Below are 19,985 nucleotides of genomic sequence, written 5' to 3'. Positions count from 1 at the left end.
CTGCATCAGGCTCTTTGCTGACAGCTCAGCCTGGAACCTGCTTCAGATTCTGTGTCTCCCTCTCTGTCCGTACCTCCCCCACTCGTGCTCACTTGTTCTCTCTCTCTCTCTCAAAATAAATACATATTAAAAAAAGAGAACAAACTAAAGGTTCTTTTCCTTCTAAGGCTCTAAATGAAGACCTTTAGATTCTGAGACGGAACAGGCAGTTGTGATGTTACAACGAGGTTTTCAGATGAGGGCTTGTCGTTCAGGGTTGGGTTGTCCCTGGGTTCCTGCCGTCTTGCTCCCGGCATGGTAGCAGGTGTCCTGGCTGCACCTGCCCATCCCTGGGTGAGGTCGGGGCCTTGCGGTGACTGCCACCCACTCGTCCTTCCGTCTGCACTTGGCTGCCACACGGAGAGCAGGGTCCCCGCGTGGATGCCAGTGTGTCTGCAGATGCCCACACCTGCCCGGAGTGAATCCTCAGGTCTATTAGCTGTCTGCTCTTTATTCCCTTTAACAGAGCATTTGGGTGTTTCAAGAACAATCTCTCCATCTGGTATCTCATGTTGAACTACTGACATTTTGGTGGCGTGAATTTTTACAACGCTAATCGCTATTTTTTAAAAAAATTTTTAAACATTTATTATTGAGAGACAGAGACAGACGGAGCATGAGCATGGGAGGGGCAGAGAGACAAGGAGACACAGAATCTGAAGCAGGCTCCAGGCTCCGAGCTGTCAGCACAGAGCCCGACGCGGGGCTTGAACTCACAGACCACGAGATCATGACCTGAGCGGAAGTCGGACGTTTTACTGACTGAGCCACCCAGGCGCCCCATCTAATAGGCTATTTTTAAAGGTTCTTTTCCTTTACAGGAGAAACCTGAGTGCTCTGCAGTGGCCGAGGGCGAGCACAAAAACCCTTCAGCTCTAATTCTTCCGGATCGTCCACTGACTCCCAGAGGCATGGCTTGTTTGCTATGAGTCCACAGGGAGCACGAGGCGATGCTAATGACCCCGGGAAGTGAGACCCTTGCTCTCTTTTGCTGTTGACATGTTAGAAAGAACCCTTGGTAAAATGGTGCACTAAAAAAAAAAAAACAGTGGGCCCAGAGGACTCAGAAGAAGCTGATTTATAGAGCTTGGCTTCTTTAGAACAGACTCAGTCATTTGACCGTGGCAGTTGTTACGTCACAGACCTACGGATGCGTGCCTCTAACCACTAAGGGGGAGGATGGTCCAGGGCTCCTGCAAAGGTGCTCACAGCAGGCAGCTCAGAGGATGCGGGTGGAAAAGGTTGCACGGGGGAGGGCTGCTGGGACCCTGGAAGGAAAGTCTGACGGAAGGTGGGGCTTGAGAATCCACAATGAAAACGGGGGCCTGGTTGGTCCCCTCAAGGAGGCCCAGGCTTCAGTCTCGGCTGAGACTGTGGCCGGGAGCAGAACTGCTCTGCAGGAAGAACATCAAGCGGCCAGGGAATGACAGCATGTCCTCACCGTCAGGAGGGCTTTGCTGCAGCCGGCATCACTGCACCAAGACCGGGGGCCCAAGAGTCCTGGCTGGAAACTCGGCCAGCACCCACGCAGGGATGCGGGGCAGTCACGTGTCCTGCCATGGACAGACACTGAGCTTGTGCCGAGGGGACGGAGATGCAGCGGGGCGGGCAGGGCAGCACGGAACAGGTGCAGGTGCTGATGGCTAGTAACCGTGGTGACGGGTGCCTTGTCCACGAGGTGGAGACAGCTGTGCCTCGCTTCTGCATCTCCGGCATTTAGTGAAACTCCAGCGTCTAGAGCACAGGAAGTGTTCGGTGGGAATTTACTAAACCGTGAACAAATGCGTGAGCGAATGATGGTCAAAACTGTGTGTACACAAAGGACTGGCCTTCAGGTCCCTCACCGGTCGCTGGCTGACCGACCACAGCAACCACCAGTCATCCCCGTCAACCCGAGAGCTCTCGGGGCGGGGAGAATGTTCCAGAGTCCAGTCTGCCCTGCGACCTCGTCAGGAGAGCTGCTATCTGAGCCATTTACAAAGAAGCCACTGAAGCAGATTCCTTGACTCTCCTTGGGGAGTCAGTCATTCTGTCCATGACTTTCCCCGGAGAAGTATCCTAGGGTCTATCAAGCCATGTAATCAAGGCAATTTTTCACACAGTGTAGCTGAAGTCCCCCCATCTGGGTAAACATAGTTAATTTTATTCCCTCATTTCCAGGAAGACACAGAGCAGTCTCTCACTGTCATCCACACCACAGCCTTGCGTGCCTCGAGAGACTATGACGGAGTCGGCTTCCTGTTCGACGCGGGAGAGCGGAGCCTGTGAGCATCCCTCCGTTTTCTTCTGCTGGACTGTCACCTGCATGCCGGGACCGCTCCAGTGGCAGTTCTGGCAGCTTCCCCGGCCGGCTACCCTATCTGCTCGTCATTTGTCAGGTGCTGAAGCCACCTTGGTGTTGAAGAACTCCCAAGAGGCTTATTAGACTTCCCTTTCAAAGCTGTCCATTTGTCACCATCGTGGTAGCAGGCCAACCGAACAGGAGCCCATTTTCTGTCTCTGATCATCCGAGTAGGCCAGCAAAGATGCCAGCCTCCAATCCTTACTGTTGTCTAATGCCGTGCAATCACATTTGTAGAACTTTCCACGGCACTTGGCTCCAAAGGGAAACATGCAACAATTCTCCAAAGTACCCTATGCGTGCGCGCTAACCCGCTAAGACAGGCCGAGGGGGCCTGAGCTCCAGGAGCGTGCCAGAGACGCACAGGAGGCCCCCGCTTCTGACTCTTGATTTCAACTCAGGTCGTGATCTCACGGCTTGTGAGTTTGAACCCCACGTCAGGCCCTGCGCTGACAGTGCAGAGCCTGCTTGGAATTCTCTCTCCTTCTCTCTTTGGCCCTCCCCTGCTTGTGTGCTCTCTTTCTCTCTCTCAAGATAAATAAATAAACAAACATTAAAACGATGTCCTTGCAGAGATTATGTATTAGAAGATGCAAGGCTACGTTCAGACGGACAAACAGTCATATTGAAGGTTAGCAGAGACAGGACTTCACATGAACAGACACACACGTAAGGGGGAGGGCTTCACCAAAGATCAAAGAAGAGAAACTCAGAGAAGCACTCCATGTAGGCCAAAGTTTATCTGCAGGGGATAAAGTACGGGGAAAACTTTAGAAATCACGTGTTTTCAATGTGAACGGCTATGTCCACTGACCACATAAAGATGGAGGGGAAGACACTTCCTCAACCCTTTACATATATTTTCTCCCTTAATCTCATTTAATCTAGCCAAATCCATTTTCCTATTTTCAGGCTCAGCAGGCTCCTCTAACAATGGGCCCATCAGGCAGTATTTATTACCTAAGATGTGAGCGGAAGGTCCGACAAAAGTTACCCTAGGAGGCAAGAGTCAGTAACTGGAGGCCGTGTGGAGACATGAGAGAACGCCGTTAGCCTGCTCCCAGGGTGGGGTGCCGTCTCCCTGGGACTTACGGGGTCCCCGAGCCAAAGGGGCTGCTGAAATCACTCCTCACCAGGAGGTGAGGATGCTCAGAAAGCCCTCAGGTGAACTTGAACTCCAGCTGTGTTCTCTGTTCCTGAAGGAGAATCACTCATTTTAGACTCTTTATAATTAGAGTAGATTTCCTTCGGGGAGTAATATTTGCTTTTTCAAGTAAAATGGCAATGAGGGGTCTGTTAGTGTCTTTGCAAAGCCTGCTCACGGGTTGCAGACTTTCTTTGCCGAGAAAGCGAGCCCCGGGAGTACCTGTCACCAGGGTGCTGGTCCCCGGGCCAGGCTTTCCTCATTTGAGGACAGCCGAGAGAGCGTACGATCCCCCCGAAACACGGGTCAGCAACCACAGCCTTCGGGCCAGAACATCTGTGTGTGTAAATAAAGTTTTATCAGAACAAAATACTGTCCATCTCTTTCTGTGTTGCCTATAACTGCTTTCTCTCTACAACAGCACAGTGGAGAGTTGAGACCCAGACGTTCCTGTGTGGGCTTGCAAAGCCTAAAACACCTGCTACCCGGCCCCTTAAGAGGAACAGCGTGCTGACCCCTGCATCCTGTACAGGATGCTCTCCGGGGTGAGTTACATTGCCTACCAACCACACTCGGTACAAGAACTGTATAATAAAAACCAGAAGTTCAAAAATGTTAATAACTCAAAAATTCCCTGAGCACATTAGTACTTTTGGGACTAAGCCCAAATACTAGCAATTATTACTTACCTGAACATTCATTTCCTTGGAGCAGAAAGGAAGGTGAACTTCCCTACTGTTAAGTAATGTCCTGAACATCCACACAGATCGTGGCTGCTTGTCTGCACCCAATCACTTTGTGTTTAAGCGACTGAGGGTCACAAGGATATATTATGTAATAAATCCATTCATGTATCCATTTAAAAACATTTTTTTAATGTTTATTTATTTTTGAGAGAGAGACAGAGTACGAGCAGGGGAGGGACAGAGAGAGAGAGGGAGACACAGAATCCGAAGCAGGCTCCAGGCTCCGAGCTGTCAGCACAGAGCTCAACGCGGGGCTCGAACTCACCAACTGTGAGATCATGACCTGAGCCGAAGTCGGACGCTCAACCGACTGAGCCACCCAGGCACCTCCATGCATCCATTTTTGACCTCAACAAATATATCCTGAACACTAGGCGCTGGGCTAGGCACTCAGAATACAAGGTGATGGAGCTGGATGCCCAGATGAAGCTGGCGGAAGAGGACAGACCCTAAGTTCACACCAAGAAGTCCAAGTGATGGGAGCCTGCACGGAGACACGGGAGTCCAGAGATGGAGCCAGCGGTGGGGAGCGGAGTCAGGGACGCTTTCTCAGAGAACCTGGCGCCTACTTAGCTTTGCTGCCAGTTCTTTAAGAGGTTGAGCAGGATGACTGTGACCCTTCAGCCCACCCCCAACCCCTAGAAAGCAGGACACAAGCAGCTTCAGATACGGAAGGGGCTGGCCTAATACGTAAGTGGCCTAGAGAGGGAACATTCTGCAGCTCCACCTGCCTGCAAATTCCAGACAGAATCCTAAAGTGTGTGTGTTTGCTTGCACGCACGTGCTCACACCCATCCTTCTTTAGGAACTGTGGGTTAAATTTACCGTAAACCAGAAGCCCTTTCCAGAAGGCAGGACCAGGTTGTGCGACCTTGGTTCCAGGGTCTGGCCTCTCCTGGGTGCTGATGGGGAAGCGTGAGTCCCTAAGCTTAGTGATAATCACCGGGACACAAGGGAAGAGGCCGCGGGCCGGCCGGGAAGAGACGCTGACCAGTGTGTGAGTCACAATGTCCTTACCCTGACGCCTGTACGGAGGCTGGGCAGTGGCCCCTCAGGAAGGCTGCGCGCCCGTGAGCTCTTCCCCACGTGGGGGAATGAGGCCGGCGTGCAAGGCTGTGGGCAGCGGGCTGCCCGAGGACCGTGGAGACTTGGGAGAGCCTCTGTGGAGGCGACATGTCACTTGTACAGAGTGATTTGACGGATATGGGTGCACTTTGCTCCCAGACACACCTTCCATCATGACATCAGAGGGACTTAAAGTCAGCTGTTGGAGACTCAGTCACGTGAGTCTCAGGCTTTCACAACCTTCTATGATGTCGCGGCTTCTCCTTGTGGAAGAGTTAGCGTCTCTGAGGAAAGGTGAGTTTCGTCTCCTTATAACTGAGTTGGCGGGGGGTGTTCACCCGCCTCCTGGCCCCCCCCTTCCCCCCAAGTCACAAGCTGACTCCCACTGGCTAAACATGCTTTTCGAATCCTGATCGCTGCGTGTCGGGCACTGGGGACCCTTTAGTCATAGCTAGGACAGTTCTGTGGCCTGTATCTTCCTATTTCCTTAAGTCATTTCAAGGAAATGGAATTAATATGCAACCAGTATAACCATACCATTGGGAAAAATAAGATTATTTCAATTCCTAAGACAACAAACAGACTGTCCAATACGATCTCACCTCAAGCTTTTTAAAATAATCATTTTCTGTGTTATTTTAGGAAAAGTGTTTTTAAAATGCCGCTGTATGTAATCAGCATCAAGACGCAGAAGGACATGATGTGAAGCCATGAGGCAGCGCTGGCCACATGCCGACACCGCTCAGAGGGAGGACGGCTCCACGATGGCCAGCAAATCCACCTTCTCCCAAAACCCTCCGAAGAACAGAGCCAGGCTTCCAAGAGCAAAACGAAAGAAACCTGCAATGGCTCCGTGACTCTGCTAATTCCCATTGGTCTTTTCGACAAGGTTTATCTCCTTGACCTCACGGTACGTCTGGAGTCTACACGCAGCTAGCTAAGTGGGGACCACTTCAAGGGTCTCAGATCGGGGAACCAGAGCACCTGCCGTTACATAATTCTCTAATCAAAAAAAGAAATGTCCATTTTACATAGGCGAATATTCTGGTGTACCTTTCCAAAGTTCAACTCATGCAAACACAGACCCTGAGCATAGTGAGCAGATCCCGCCTGCAGTGTGTAAACTTCATCAAATTCAAACCTGGTCACTGAGCTCGATTGGCTTACCAGCTGCTGGCCTTTGGGGCCCCACCCTGCATACTGAAGCTTCGCATTGCTCACTTCCGGTGGGTCCAGACTTTGAGGGTCCCTGAAAGAAAATAAATGAAGAAACAACCAATCAATCAATCAACATGGTGGGAGATAAGAATGGTCTATGTTTATCCTCCTCCTCTCATTTCTTCCCTTCAGCCACTGTATGAATTTCAGAAGCTCGTGTTATTAAATAGTATGTCTCGGCCTTCCATTAGACTTCTTCAGAATGAAGCTGAGACTGGCCCGTCACTGCTTAACCCAAATAGTAAATATTTATCAAGAGACAACCTGCAGAGGTCTGTAGGTCAGTTATTAAAACGTCCACACCAGTCAACGTTACAAATGGAAATGCATGACTATGCAGTGGTAAGCCCTGTGGCTTCTGTCTCTATCTTGGGTTTTCCTGGCAGATGGCTTTTCTCCTAAGCATACTGCTAGGTCATTCTGACCTTCCAAAACCAGTGGCCTCAGGACAGATTTCACCCTTTGGTTTACACAGGGAGGGAAGGAGGGAGAGAGAGAAGGAAGGAAAGGGAGAGGGGAAGGTTGAGAGAAAGACTGTCTTCCTTTCAGACATCACTGAGGTTCTTTATTTACTGATATGCAAAATACCATGCTAACAAAATCCTGCTAAGGTGCTTAAATAAATGTCATAATGAACATGAAGAAAACCTAACACTTGTATAGGTCTGAAATATTTCAGTATATTTTGTAGCTACTATTCTCTGCAACATGTGGAAAAGACTCATTTTCATATGTTTTTCAGATGACGTTATATCTGTGTTCTGCTGGATGGGCCTGACTCTGTCGGGTTTACGCCCTATCACTTGGCTATGATGTGCATCATGCAGAAGGCATAGCTGTGAAGGTGCTCATTCGTCCACTGAGAGGCTGTGGCTGAATGGTCTCTGAAAAAGGAGGAAGGTGAATTTTAGGAGAACAAAGGAGATGAGGCAGAAAGGGAAGGGAGGCAAAGTGAGTAGGTGCCGACTCTGGGCTTGAGTCAGCAGAAACTTCTAAAGTTGCTAATACTTAATAATACTACCAGGACAAAACAGAATTCACTTAAGAGTAAAAAGCACTGGAGAAGGCGAGATAGTCTTCAATACCCCCGCGTAGTTTTAGATGGGGTCCCTGGGTCTAACGAGACCAGGGAAGCTTGAAGATGGGGTGATTAGGTGCTAAGCAGTGGATGACAACTGATAACAGGACTCAGCCGGGAAGGCTGATGGCCAGGCATTTATTTAGAAGAATAAGGGAGGGGTCTTAACATTCCCAGTTGCAAAGGAATCTTAACAAAACCTACTGTGTGTATGTCTTTAATGTTTCAAACTATTTTCATAACATGGGTGATTTCCTCTTTGACCTTACATAGGGAAAGGCTTTCTAAGGAGGATTCAAAATCCAGAAGCAATAAAAGAGTGATAAATTTGACTACATAAACATTTTTAAGTGTTTTTTGCATCAAAAACATCATGAACAAAAGGCAACTGACAAACTGGGATAAATTATTCATAACATGTACCATGGACAAATAGCTAATATCCATAATGTATTTAAAAAACTCTAAAATATCGAGGTGACAAAAGACCAAAAAAGTAGAAACAGGAGAAAAAGACATGAGCGGACAAATCACAAAAAGGATATAAAAGGTCCTCAGATATATTAAAAAGCACCAAACGCATGCCAAATTATAGAAATAGAACCACTGAATTGCCGTTTTTCACCTATGAAACTGCTCCCTGACACCCTCCCAAAAAAGAAAGAAAAGTATGGCACACTGTATTGGTGAGGCTGTGAGGAAAAAGGTGTTCTCATACTTTGCACTGAAAAATAGTGCAATCCTTTTAGAGCAAAATTTGGCAATACCTAATAAAATACACACTTATCCTTTGAACTACATCACTTCCGGGAAGATATACCTCTAACAATACAAAAATAGACAGGCAGAAGGTTATGTTCATTGCAGCTCTGTAATGACAAGACATTGGAAACAATACGTGGCTGAAGAAACTATGGTTCATCCATACAATGGTACTATGGTACAGCTGCAAGAAAGAACAAAGACCTCTATAAACTGACTGTTGTGATTTTCATCATGGAGTGTGCGAAGTCCAACAGACCATCTATAGTATGTGACCCACCCTATAAGAAAGGGATCTAAGAAAATATACATACGTACATCCTCATTTGTGAAAAAAAAAACAAACACAGGAAGCAGAAACCAGAAACCAGAGGTTGGTTATGTATAGGGGGTGGGTGGGAAGAAGGAGGGATTGGGCATGAGGTGTCTGCATGAGGAAGGAGAAGCACTTCTCTGGGGTATATTTATTGGTATAACGTCCAGTCTTAGCCCATAGTGGGGTTTCACATACTTTTTGCACACTCCAAAAACAAAACTAACAATAAAAAACAATCAGGACGTGGGGGAACCCAAAAAAGAATAGCAACACCACAACAAAGTAAAACCCTACTTCAGATAAATCACAAAACTACATGGAAGGGTGGGGAAGGAAAGAACCAACATAAGCAATATCAGAAAACAGGATCTTGACTTGGATACCATAAAGCTAAAGACAAAAAGATCACTCTGAACTATGGGTTAGCAATTCTGAAACTACTTAATGTGTGTGCTGGAATTAAACTACTCTGCAAATATATACATACATTGGAGAGAATGAAAACCAGTTTTCTTACTGTTGGAAAAACAAGCTACAAGGAAAAGGGGAAGGCTAAAATGAACTGTGCGGTGTTGGCCTGGAATCAGAGGTATTCGTGTAAACTCGTGGTTTCTAATACATACATAGACGCAAAATGTGGATACATGTGTGTCCAGGGGTTAGTGTGCATGCATATATGTCCTTGCTTTGTTCGTGGAGAGGCTTAGAACTGATGACCCCCAGAAACAATGAGCATACTCAGTGCCCGTATCTTGGTCTCTAAACACCATCATCTAATAAAATAAATAAGGCTCCTCCTCGGAGAAGTAGTTGTACCCAGGCTGGAACAGGGAAATACAGGATGAGTCTGGAACATCTTATGGGGCCAGAAAATGAGGAAATGCTCAAGAAAGACAGAAAGAAAGAAAGCCTTGTTCAAAGAATGCAGAAGCCAACCTAAAGGAGTTTCTCATGGCCAAAGCTGGAAAAATATGAGTGACAAAATAATTAATAATAGTATCAGATTCATCCATGGAATAAAATCAATATCCATGAGTCCATACTAATATAAATAAGTAATCAAATACAGAAACCAGCTTTCTTGTAAGAGAATTCCAATTAATAACTGTGAAAAAGAAAGGAAAGAGTATCAACCTTAGACTTACATTAATGAATGCTGCAGACAAGATCTACTGATGGGTGCTTAGGTTAGTGAACGCAAGTTTGAAGAGAAACAGGATTTGCATAACCTCAAAGTATCTCCCCTCAAGATATTTATCAGTCATAAAGGAGAAGACAGCAACTTTACAGTGGAGAAACTGGTAGACAGCAACCTAACTAAGAGATTGAGGTCAATGTCACTGGAAATAAGACACATCAACATCATCATGAACACTTTGGTACAATGTGCTGGGGAGGAGAAAAGCGTCATCTATATGGTATTTTCACCAAAAATGCATAACCTCACTTCAATCGTGAGAAAACATAAGACAGGCCCAAATTGAGCCTCACTTTACAAAGCAGCTGACCAATAACCTTTGGAAGTGTCAAGATCATGAGCAACAAGGAAAGACTGAGGAAATGTTACAGACTGGAGGGGATTAAAAAGAAATAACGTCTAAAGGAACGTGGGATCCCAAGACAGAAAGGAGACACTGGTAGAAAAATTGGTAAAATTCAAATAAGTTGGATTAATAATGCTGTGCCAATGTTAATTTCCTGTCCTTGATAATTACACTGTGGTTATAAAATACACTAACAGTATTGCAGGAGTATAGGAGAAGTAGGGATAGGGATATAAGAGAATGATTTGTACTGTTTTCGCAAGTTTTCTTTGTTTAAAATTACTTTAAAATAGAAATCTAAACAAAATTCAAAAAATTGAATAGGTTATACCTCATTGATTATAACAAATATTATAGAAATGAATTAAAATTAGAGAATTTCCTTCCCACGATACTGCAATCTTGATATTGAATTGACGAAAAAGTCTTTAATACTAGCACGGCGTAAGCACTCAATTCATGCATCTGAGGTGACAAACAAATGAGTAGGGATAGATGGGTTATGGTGGTGGCTCTAAGTAAAAGATGTTTTTGCAAGGTTAAAGACAAACCTAACAAATTCATTTGGCCTGGGTTTATCTAGAATTTTCCAAGCATGGAGCACAGCGTAGGAAAAAAGAAATGTTAAAATTCCAGAGTCTTACTGAATACTGAAATTCTCTTTGTTGGGTAATGAGTTCCACTGTCTGGGATAATCGAGAACAGCAGGAGATTAGCATCTCTTTCACCTAACAAGTGTAAATTCCTATAAATGCTATCCGGAAGTGGTATCTCCAGGTAGACAGAGTGTCCTAGAAGATTTCAATACCACGACCACATGTGCATCCCTCTTTTGTCACCTTCGCCCCTTCTCCAGGGCTCACATATACCCTCTTCCCCTCATGGCCAACACATCAGACAAGCTTCTACAGCCTGAAGACAGCAGAGGCTAGCAGGAAAAGCCAAGTTCCAGCAGGAGCAGGAGGCTGGGTACAACTCTCAGACCAGCCTTAATGAGGAAGCAGGATAAGAGTGACCCGTTCCCCTAAAGAAGGGCCAGGAAAATCAAGAGAAACAATCACTATTTATAAACTGTAACACAGTCTAAGGACGGAACTGTCTTTATTTTTCCCAGCTGGTGCATCTCTGTAAGTTAAATGCCCCCACGATGCCTTAGAGCTGCTTCAGTCTGTCTTTAGGAAAATACCATGGTGCAAGCACCTCAGTGCAGGAAGCTGGGATGTGGTGGGAAGAGCTCTAAAAGGCTGTAAATTTAATTCTGAATTCTGCCGCTAACTAGCGGTAGGGTGTGGGGTAATAGGGAAATTTAACCCAAGTTTGTTTCCTCATGTATAAAATGAGAATAAAAATGCTTGCTTTCCAGGGTTGGACTTAATGTTCTACTGAATATGAAAATAGGTAGTGCAGAGCTGACTGAGTAGATATTCAATAAATGCCAGTTTTTTTAATTGGTAAATGGTAAATAATTAAGTTGATCATGCCATCACTATTCATATACAACTTTAACTAAAGGTCCAATAATATACCAGATAGGAGGACAAATTTACTCTATAGAACTCAGCAATAAAACAAACACCTTGATTCTTGTATTATATGGGGGTGGGTTTAGGAACCCCAACCCTCAACCCTGTTTCTATGAAATCAACCTATATTTTGCATTGGAATGTGATGGTGTAAGCTTTGCTTGATTTCAGGGTGGTCTCCTCAACTCCCCCTCGCAAAGGGGGGTCCTTTCTTCAGTGACTCCCTTGATGGTCGCCCATCCTCTGCTCAAACCACCCATGGAATGGCTTTCCTTGCACCATTCTTTCTCTACCCCAGCCTAGCAAACGCCCAGCTTGGGTTTATGCTCAATCCACCCCCTTATACAAACACCTAGGCCACTGGGAACTAGCAGAGAAAGCATGAAGCCGGTGTAATGCATGTCAGCCGGGTACTAACCCTTCCCGCCATGTCTACTCGGTCTTGGTTAGTCACCTTCTTCTCAACCATGATTCCAATCTTTCCTGCTTCCATAACCTCCAGTCCCCTGAAATATGGCTTTATTTGCAAACAGGCTCTTTGCAGATGTCACTGAGTTAAAATAAGGTCATTCTCAATTAGGGTGGGCCCAATCCAACCCCAATCTCCTGTATAAAAGGAGGAGAAGGCACACTGGGAAAAGCCCACGTGACAGGAGAGGCACAGGCTGGACAGACGGCTCCCACCAGAAGCTGGAAGGGTCTTCACTACAGGTTTTGAGGGAACATGGCCCTGGGGACACTCTATTTTGGACTTCTGGCCTCTAGAACCATGAGGAAATGAATTTCTATCGTTTTACGTCACTCGGTTTGTGGTAGTTTGCTACCACAAGCCCACGAAATTAATATACCCTTCACTTTTTAAACTGAGGCCCAAAGTGGAGAAGCCATTAATTAGTTCAATGACACCAAGCTGATTAGTTTCTGTCTAAAGATGAATGTCCTGGTTTGGTCAAAGGAGAAAAAAATATCTCCAACTGACTTAAGGAACAAAGTAGAAAGACATGCAGAGAGCAGAGCAAAAACAGCCCCCGAGGAAGTTTCATCTGCTAAACGCTTGCCGTGTCCACTCAATGGTGGTTCTTTGTGGAGCACATTCTCCCGTCAAAGCAGTACGGATGCCTCCTTCCCACACTGAGGACCGCTGGCAGGGCTCTCTGCATGAAAGCTCATTGCCATCAAATCATTTCCCCTCGTGGACTGGATTATTCTGCAATTCTTGGGGGGGGGGGCGTGTGTGTGATGGGGGGACACACGAAAGTATGTTTTTATTTATTTTGTGGTTGGTTGGTGCCCTCCTGCAACTTTTCGTCTTTTTGAAACTTTACTCATTTATTTTAAAGAACCCATGGCAGGCTCTGTGATAAATCACCTCCAGGAGATGGATTGGTAAAAAAAAAATGATTAAGTTAGAATAAAATTATCTGGACTTGCCGTATCTCAAAATGATCGTGCAGTCCATTCTGATTTTTCTTATTTGAGCAATAAACAACACAGGGCATCAATCACGTTGAATTTGGAAGAGCAGTTACTGCAGCAAAGGTTATGTATTTATCTTTCTAAGATAGTTTAAGGGACTGAAAAGCCTCCCAACAAAAACAGCATTTGGAAAAGTCAAACTAAAAATTGCTTTTCTGGCTCCTAACACTTATTTCATGGCTGAAGACACCAAAAACTAGCATAGCAATGTCAAATGATATGTGTTTTCTGAGGATTCCTAGGTGCGTGGCATGGTGGGTAATATAAAAATATAAGATACACCCCCGGTCAAGAACAGTGTCTGCCCCATTGTGAATGCTCATAAATATTACCTGAATAATGAATAAATGGAGGGGTGCATGGATAAATCAATGGGACCCAGTCTAATTGCCACTTGCTGACTGGTCAGGTTTCGTGATACTTTAAACTCACGCAGAACTTAAAGATTCGTGTTATCAGTTTTTACCCATATCTTAAATTACACGGTTAAATTCTTGGGGGCAGGAATCATCAGAGGCATAAATCCTTCCCGAGTGGCCAACATTCCAGAACACATCCTACCATTCATTTTAAGCGTCTTCGTGTCTCTGGCATATCAGAAGGTGTTTCCTCGGGAGGGATCTGATACAGGAGTCTTGCTGCGGGGTTACTCCAGTCACTGAAAGATGATGGGGTGGCTCACTCTGAAATGTTTGGATGTATCCCCCGTCCGATTCATGGGGACACGCTAACACCGTGATCACAAATACGATACTAAATAAAGTCACATGAAAAGTTTCTTAGGTAAAAGGGAGCTTGGGACTTATTTGTTGTTATATATTAAGTGTCTAACAGGTGCTCAGAAACTTCCATTAAAGAAGGAAATGAGAGTGTGTCTCGTGTCCATGAAATACAGCCAGACCAACACTAAACCATCCTACACACCTAGAAAACTGCCTGGAGGATTAACACAACAATCTGCACAACCTGAACCACAGAATTCGGCAGGTAACGTGCGCGGAGAGGTGAACTCGGGGAGAGAGAAGGTGCAGGAAGGGAGGTGCTTTTGTGAGCGGAGAGAGGACGGAGACTGGGGGGAGGGGCAGAATACGGGAAAAGCACCGCTCCCCAAAAGCAGCTGGAGAGAAAGTGGAAAATTGGAAACGGCCGCAGGGACTAAACTAAAAAGGGAGAAAGGAGAAAGGAGAGGGTTTACATTCCATTAAGACTGTAAACAAGGGGAGCGCAGAGTCTGCAACTCCGCAGCTCGATACCTGGTGGTGCTCAAGGGAAGGGCGAATCCCCAGGAACAGAGTGGGGTCCGGGAGGTTCTTGGGCCACACGGGGAAAAGCGGTTCCACTGCTGGAAGGACATTTGGTAGAGGCTGTGAGGCCACCTGGTCCCAGCAGACCCCGGAAGGCGGCCACATTCGCCGGTGCTGGAACAAGGTTGTTAAGGGTGAAGCCTGGTGCCAGATGTGTGTTGCGATTTTCCATAATCCCTGAAACGCTGCTGCTACACCGTCTCGCGAACTTTTTCTGGGGTGGGCTGGCACCTGACCGCGGTCTCGGGGCACCGGTAGCAGCAGGGTCCAGCCGGCGTTCCTGGGTGCAGCCGACATTTGGCCGTTGCTCATTCGGCCATTGGTGAGACCCTCCTGCAGAGGGGCGGAGCGGGTCAAAGCCGAGGTCCTTCGGAAGTAAGGAGCCTGGGAAAACAGCCGCATCTGAGACAGAACTCGGGAGCGAGGTACTGCCTGGGGCCTGGTCACGGAGAGCGAAGGAGAGGGGAGTGGACGGGAGCTGAAGACAGAGGACGGGTGCGCGATTGCTGATCCGGGAGAACAGACTGGGTGGCCGGGTGACGCCATTTTTCACCACTGCCGCGCATGCGCACCGAGGAGCACGGAAACAATCCACCCCGGGAGGCTGGCAGCGCCATCTAGGGGAGAGCGGAGCCGTTACACCGAGCCCCGCCCAACTGGGCCAACTTCGCTCTTCAAGAACACAAACCTCACCGCCGGCTTAATTTATGGACTATAAAGAGCTACATGGACTGACTTCTATGGGAAAAGGAAGCAATTTCAGTCCTACTTCAATCTGTTAGCAGGTTCATCTATTCAATTTTATTTCTTTGTTTCTTTTTCTCTTCTACACTTTTCTTTTTCTTGAATACAGAAAGAGAAAAAACTCACTTTTATTTTCAATTTTTACTAAAAATATTTTTCTTTAATTTTTATTACTATATTTTTTACTTTTGTGTAAATTTTTTCAAATTCTATTTTACTTCCATCATTTTATTTTAGTCTACTTCAGTGTATTCACCTTTTCAAATTTTCAAACGATTTCCTTTTTTTTCTTTTTCTTTTTTCTTTTTTGTTTCTTTTCTTTTTCTTGAATGCAGAAAGAGAAAAACATCATTTTTACTTTCAATTTCTATTAAAAATATTTTTCTTTAATTTTTTACTATATTTTTTGCTTTTATGTAAATTTTTTCAAATTCTATTTTACTTCCATCATTTTATTTTAGTCTACTACAGTGTATTCACTTTTTCAAATTTTCATACGATTTCCTTTTTTTTCTTTCTTTAAATCTTTTTTCTCTTTCGTTTCTTTTCTTTTTCTGGAATACAGAAAAGGAAAAGATTCATATTTATTTTTAATTTTTATTAATTTTCTTTAATTTTTTAATCTACTTTATTCTTTACTTTTGTGTATACTTTTTCAAATTCTATTTTACTCCCATCATCTCATTTTAGTCTACTTCAATGTATTTATTTTTCAAATCCTCAAACGATTTCCTTTTTAAAAAAAAAATTTTAACTTGTTATTTTTCTCTCCCCCCCTTTATTTTCTCTAATCTGTCAAACTACTTTCAATACCCAGACAAAACACACATAGAATCTGGCATCATTTATTTGATTTGTGTGTGTGTGTTTTTAATTTTAATACATTTTTAATTTTAATATTTTTTAAATTTTAATTTTTCTACCTCATTAATTCCTTTTCCCCCTTCAAAATGACAAAATGAAGGAATTCACCCCAAAAGAAAGAGCATGAAGAAACGACAGCCAGGGATTTAACCAACACAGATACGCGCAAGATGTCAGAGCCAGAATTTAGAATCACGATAATAAGAATACTAGCTGGAGCCGAAAATAGATTAGAATTCCTTTCTGCAGAGATAAAAGAAGTAAAAAATAGCCAGAATGACATTAAAAGTGCTCTAACTAAGCTGCAATCATGGATGGATGCAGCGGCAGCAAGGATGGATGAGGCAGAACAGAGAATCAGCGATACAGAGGACAAACTTATAGAGAATAATGAAGCAGAAAAAAAGAGGGAGATTAAGGCAAAAGAGCATGACTTAAGAATTAGAGAAATCAGAAACTCATTAAAAAGGAACAACATCAGAGTCATAGGGGTCCCAGAAGAGGAAGAGAGAGAAATAGGGGCAGAAGTATTATATGAGTAAATCATAGCGGAAAACTTTCCTAACCTGGGGAAAGACACAGACATCAAAATCCAGGAAGCACAGAGGACCCCCCATTAGACTCAACAGAAACCGACCATCAACAAGGCATATCATAGTCAAATTCACAAAATACTCAGGCAAGGAGAGAATCATGAAAGCAGCAAGGGAAAAAAACTCCCTAACCTACAAGGGGAGACAGATCAGGTTTGCAGCAGACCTATCCACAGAAACCTGGCAGGCCAGAAAGGAGTGTCAGGATATATCCGGTGTGCTGAATCAGAAAAATATGCAGCCAAGAATTCTTTATCCAGCAAGGCTGTCACTCAAAATAGAAGGAGAGATCAAAAGTTTCCCAGAAAAACAAAAATTAAAGGAGTTTGTGACCACTAAAGCAGCCCTGCAAGAAATTTTAGGGGGTACTCTCTGAGCGGAGAAAAGATGGAAAAAATATATATAAATACATACATACATATATACATACATACCAAAAGCAACAAAGATTAGAAAGGACCAGAGAACACCACCAACTCTACAAGCATCATAATGGCAATAAATTCATATCTTTCAGTACTCACTCTAAACATCAATGGACTCAATGCTCCAATCAAAAGACATAGCATAACAGAATGGATAAGAAAACAAGATCCATCTACATGCTGTTCACAAGGGACCCACTTTAGACCTAAAGACACCTTCAGATTGAAAATAAGGGGATGGAGAACCATCTATCATGCTAATGGTCAAAAAAAGAAAGCCAGAGTAGCCATACTTATATCAGACAAACTAGACTTTAAAATAAAGACTGTATCAAGAGATCCAGAAAGGCATTATATCACAATCAAGGGGTCTATCCACCAAGAAGACCTAACAATTGTAAACATTTATGCGCCAAATGTGAGAGCACCCAAACATATAAATCAATTAATCATAAACATAAACTCATTGATAGTAATACCATAATAGTAGGAAACTTCAACACCCCACTCACAACAATGGACAGATCACCCAAACAAAAAATCAACAAGGAAACAATGGCTTTGAAAGACACACCGGACCAGATGGACTTAACAGATATATTCAGAACATTTCATACTAAAGCAGCAGAATATACATTCTTCTCCAGTGCACATGGAACATTCTCCAGAATAGACCATATACTGGGACACAAATCAGCCCTCAGTAAGTACAAAAAGATAGAGATCATACTGTGCATATTTTCAGACCACAACAATATAAAACTCAAAATCAACCACAAGAAAAAATTTGGAAAGGTAACAAATACTTAGAGACTGAAGAACATCCCACTAAAGAATGAATGGGCTAACCAAGAAGTTAAAGAGGAAATTAAAAAGTACATGGAAGCCAATGAAAATGATAACACCACAACCCAAAACCTCTGGGACGCAGCAAAGGCGGTCATAAGAGGAAAGTATATAGCAATCCAGGCCTTCCTAAAGAAGGAAGAAAGATATCAGATACACAACCTAACCTTACACCTTAAGGACCTGGAAGAAGAACAGCAAATAAAACCCCAAACCAGCAGAAGACAGGAAATAATAAAGATTAGAGCAGAAATTAATGATATCAAAACCAAAAAAACAGAACAGATCAATGAAACCAGAAGCTGGTTCTTTGAAAGAATTAACAAAATTGATAAACCACTAGCCAGTTTGATCAAAAAGAAAAAGGAAAGGACCCAAATAAATAAAATCAAGAATGAAAGAGGAAAGATCACAACCAACACAGCAGAAATAAAAACAATAATAAGAGACTATTATAAGCAATTATACGCCAATAAAATGGGAAATCTGGAAGAAATGGACAAATTCCTAAAAACATACACACTACCAAAACTGAAACAGGAAGAAATAGAAAATTTGAACAGACCCATAACCAGTAAGGAAATATAGTTAGTAATCAAAAATCTGCCAAAAAACAAGAGTCCAGGGCCAGATGGCTTTCCAGGGGAATTCTACCAAACATTTAAAGAAGAGTTAACACCTATTCTCTTGAAGGTGTTCCAAAAAATAGAAATGGAAGGAAAACTTTCAAACTCTTTCTATGAAGCCAGCATTACCTTGATTCCAAAACCAGACAGAGACCCCACTAAAAAGGAGAACTATAGACCAATTTCCCTGATGAACATGGATGCAAAAATCCTCAACAAGATATTAGCCAACTGGCTCCCACAATACATTAAAAAAATTATTCACCACGACCAAGTGGGATTTATACCTGGGATGCAAGTCTGGTTCAATATCTGCAAAACAATGAACATGATTCATCACATCAATAAAAGAAAGGACAAGAACCATATGATCCGCTCAATAGATGCAGAGAAAGCATTTGACAAAATACAGCATCCTTTCTTGATAAAAACCCTCAAGAAAGTAGGGATAGAAGGAGCATACCTTGAAATCATAAAAGCCATATATGAACGACCCAACGTCAATATCATCCTCAATGGGGAAAAACTGAGAGCTTTTCCCCTAAGGTCAGGAACGAGACAGGGATGTCCACACTCACCACTGTTATTCAACATAGTATTGGAAATCTTAGCCTCTGCAATCAGACAACACAAAGAAATAAAAGGCATCCAAATAGGCCATGAGGAGGTCAAACTTTAACTCTTAGCAGATGACATGATACTCTATATGGAAAACCCGAAAGATTCCACCAAAAAACTGTGAGAATTGATTCATGAATTCAGCAAAGTTGCAGGATATAAAATCAACACACAGAAATCGGTTGCATTCCTATACACCAACAATGAAGCAACAGAAAGAGAAATCAAGGAATTGATCCCATTTACCTTTGCACAAAAAACCATAATACCTAGGAATAAATATAACCAAAGAGGGGGAAAATCTATACACTGAAAACTATAGAAAGCTTATGAAAGAAATTGAAGAAGACACAAAAAAAATGAGAAAGATTCCATGCTCCTGGATAGGAAGAACAAACATTGTCAAAATGTCGATACTATCCAAAGCAATCTACATATTCAATGCAATCCCTATCAAAATAACACCAGCATTCTTCACAGAGCTAGAACAAATAATCCTAAAATTTGTATGGAACCAGAAAGGACCCCAAATAGCCAAAGCAATCTTGAAAAAGAAAACCAAAGCAGGAGGCATCACGATCCCAGACTTCAAGCTATACTACAAAGCTGTAATCATCAAGACAGTATGGTACTGGCACAAGAACAGACACTCAGATCAATGGAACAGAACAGAGAACCCAGAAATGGACCCACAAACGTATGGCCGACTAATC

At 43.8% G+C, this 19,985-nt stretch overlaps 1 protein-coding gene across 5 annotated transcripts in view; it reads right to left on the bottom strand.

The window, feature by feature from the left end:
- The window catches only part of DPP6 (dipeptidyl peptidase like 6), a 939,040-nt gene that overhangs the window by 167,116 nt on the left and 751,939 nt on the right, over nt 1-19,985 (bottom strand). For all 5 annotated transcript variants that reach the window (XM_053898709.1, XM_053898707.1, XM_053898705.1 and 2 more), the window contains exon 7: nt 6,503-6,584. In XM_053898709.1, coding sequence (XP_053754684.1) covers nt 6,503-6,584 — 82 coding nt within the window. The remainder of the gene's footprint in view (nt 1-6,502; nt 6,585-19,985) is intronic.

This window comes from Panthera pardus, unplaced genomic scaffold (assembly GCF_024362965.1).
Source record: "Panthera pardus isolate Hobbes unplaced genomic scaffold, ASM2436296v1 HiC_scaffold_9, whole genome shotgun sequence".
Lineage (NCBI taxonomy): Eukaryota > Metazoa > Chordata > Mammalia > Carnivora > Felidae > Panthera > Panthera pardus.
This window is presented reverse-complemented; position numbering and strand designations above follow the sequence as displayed.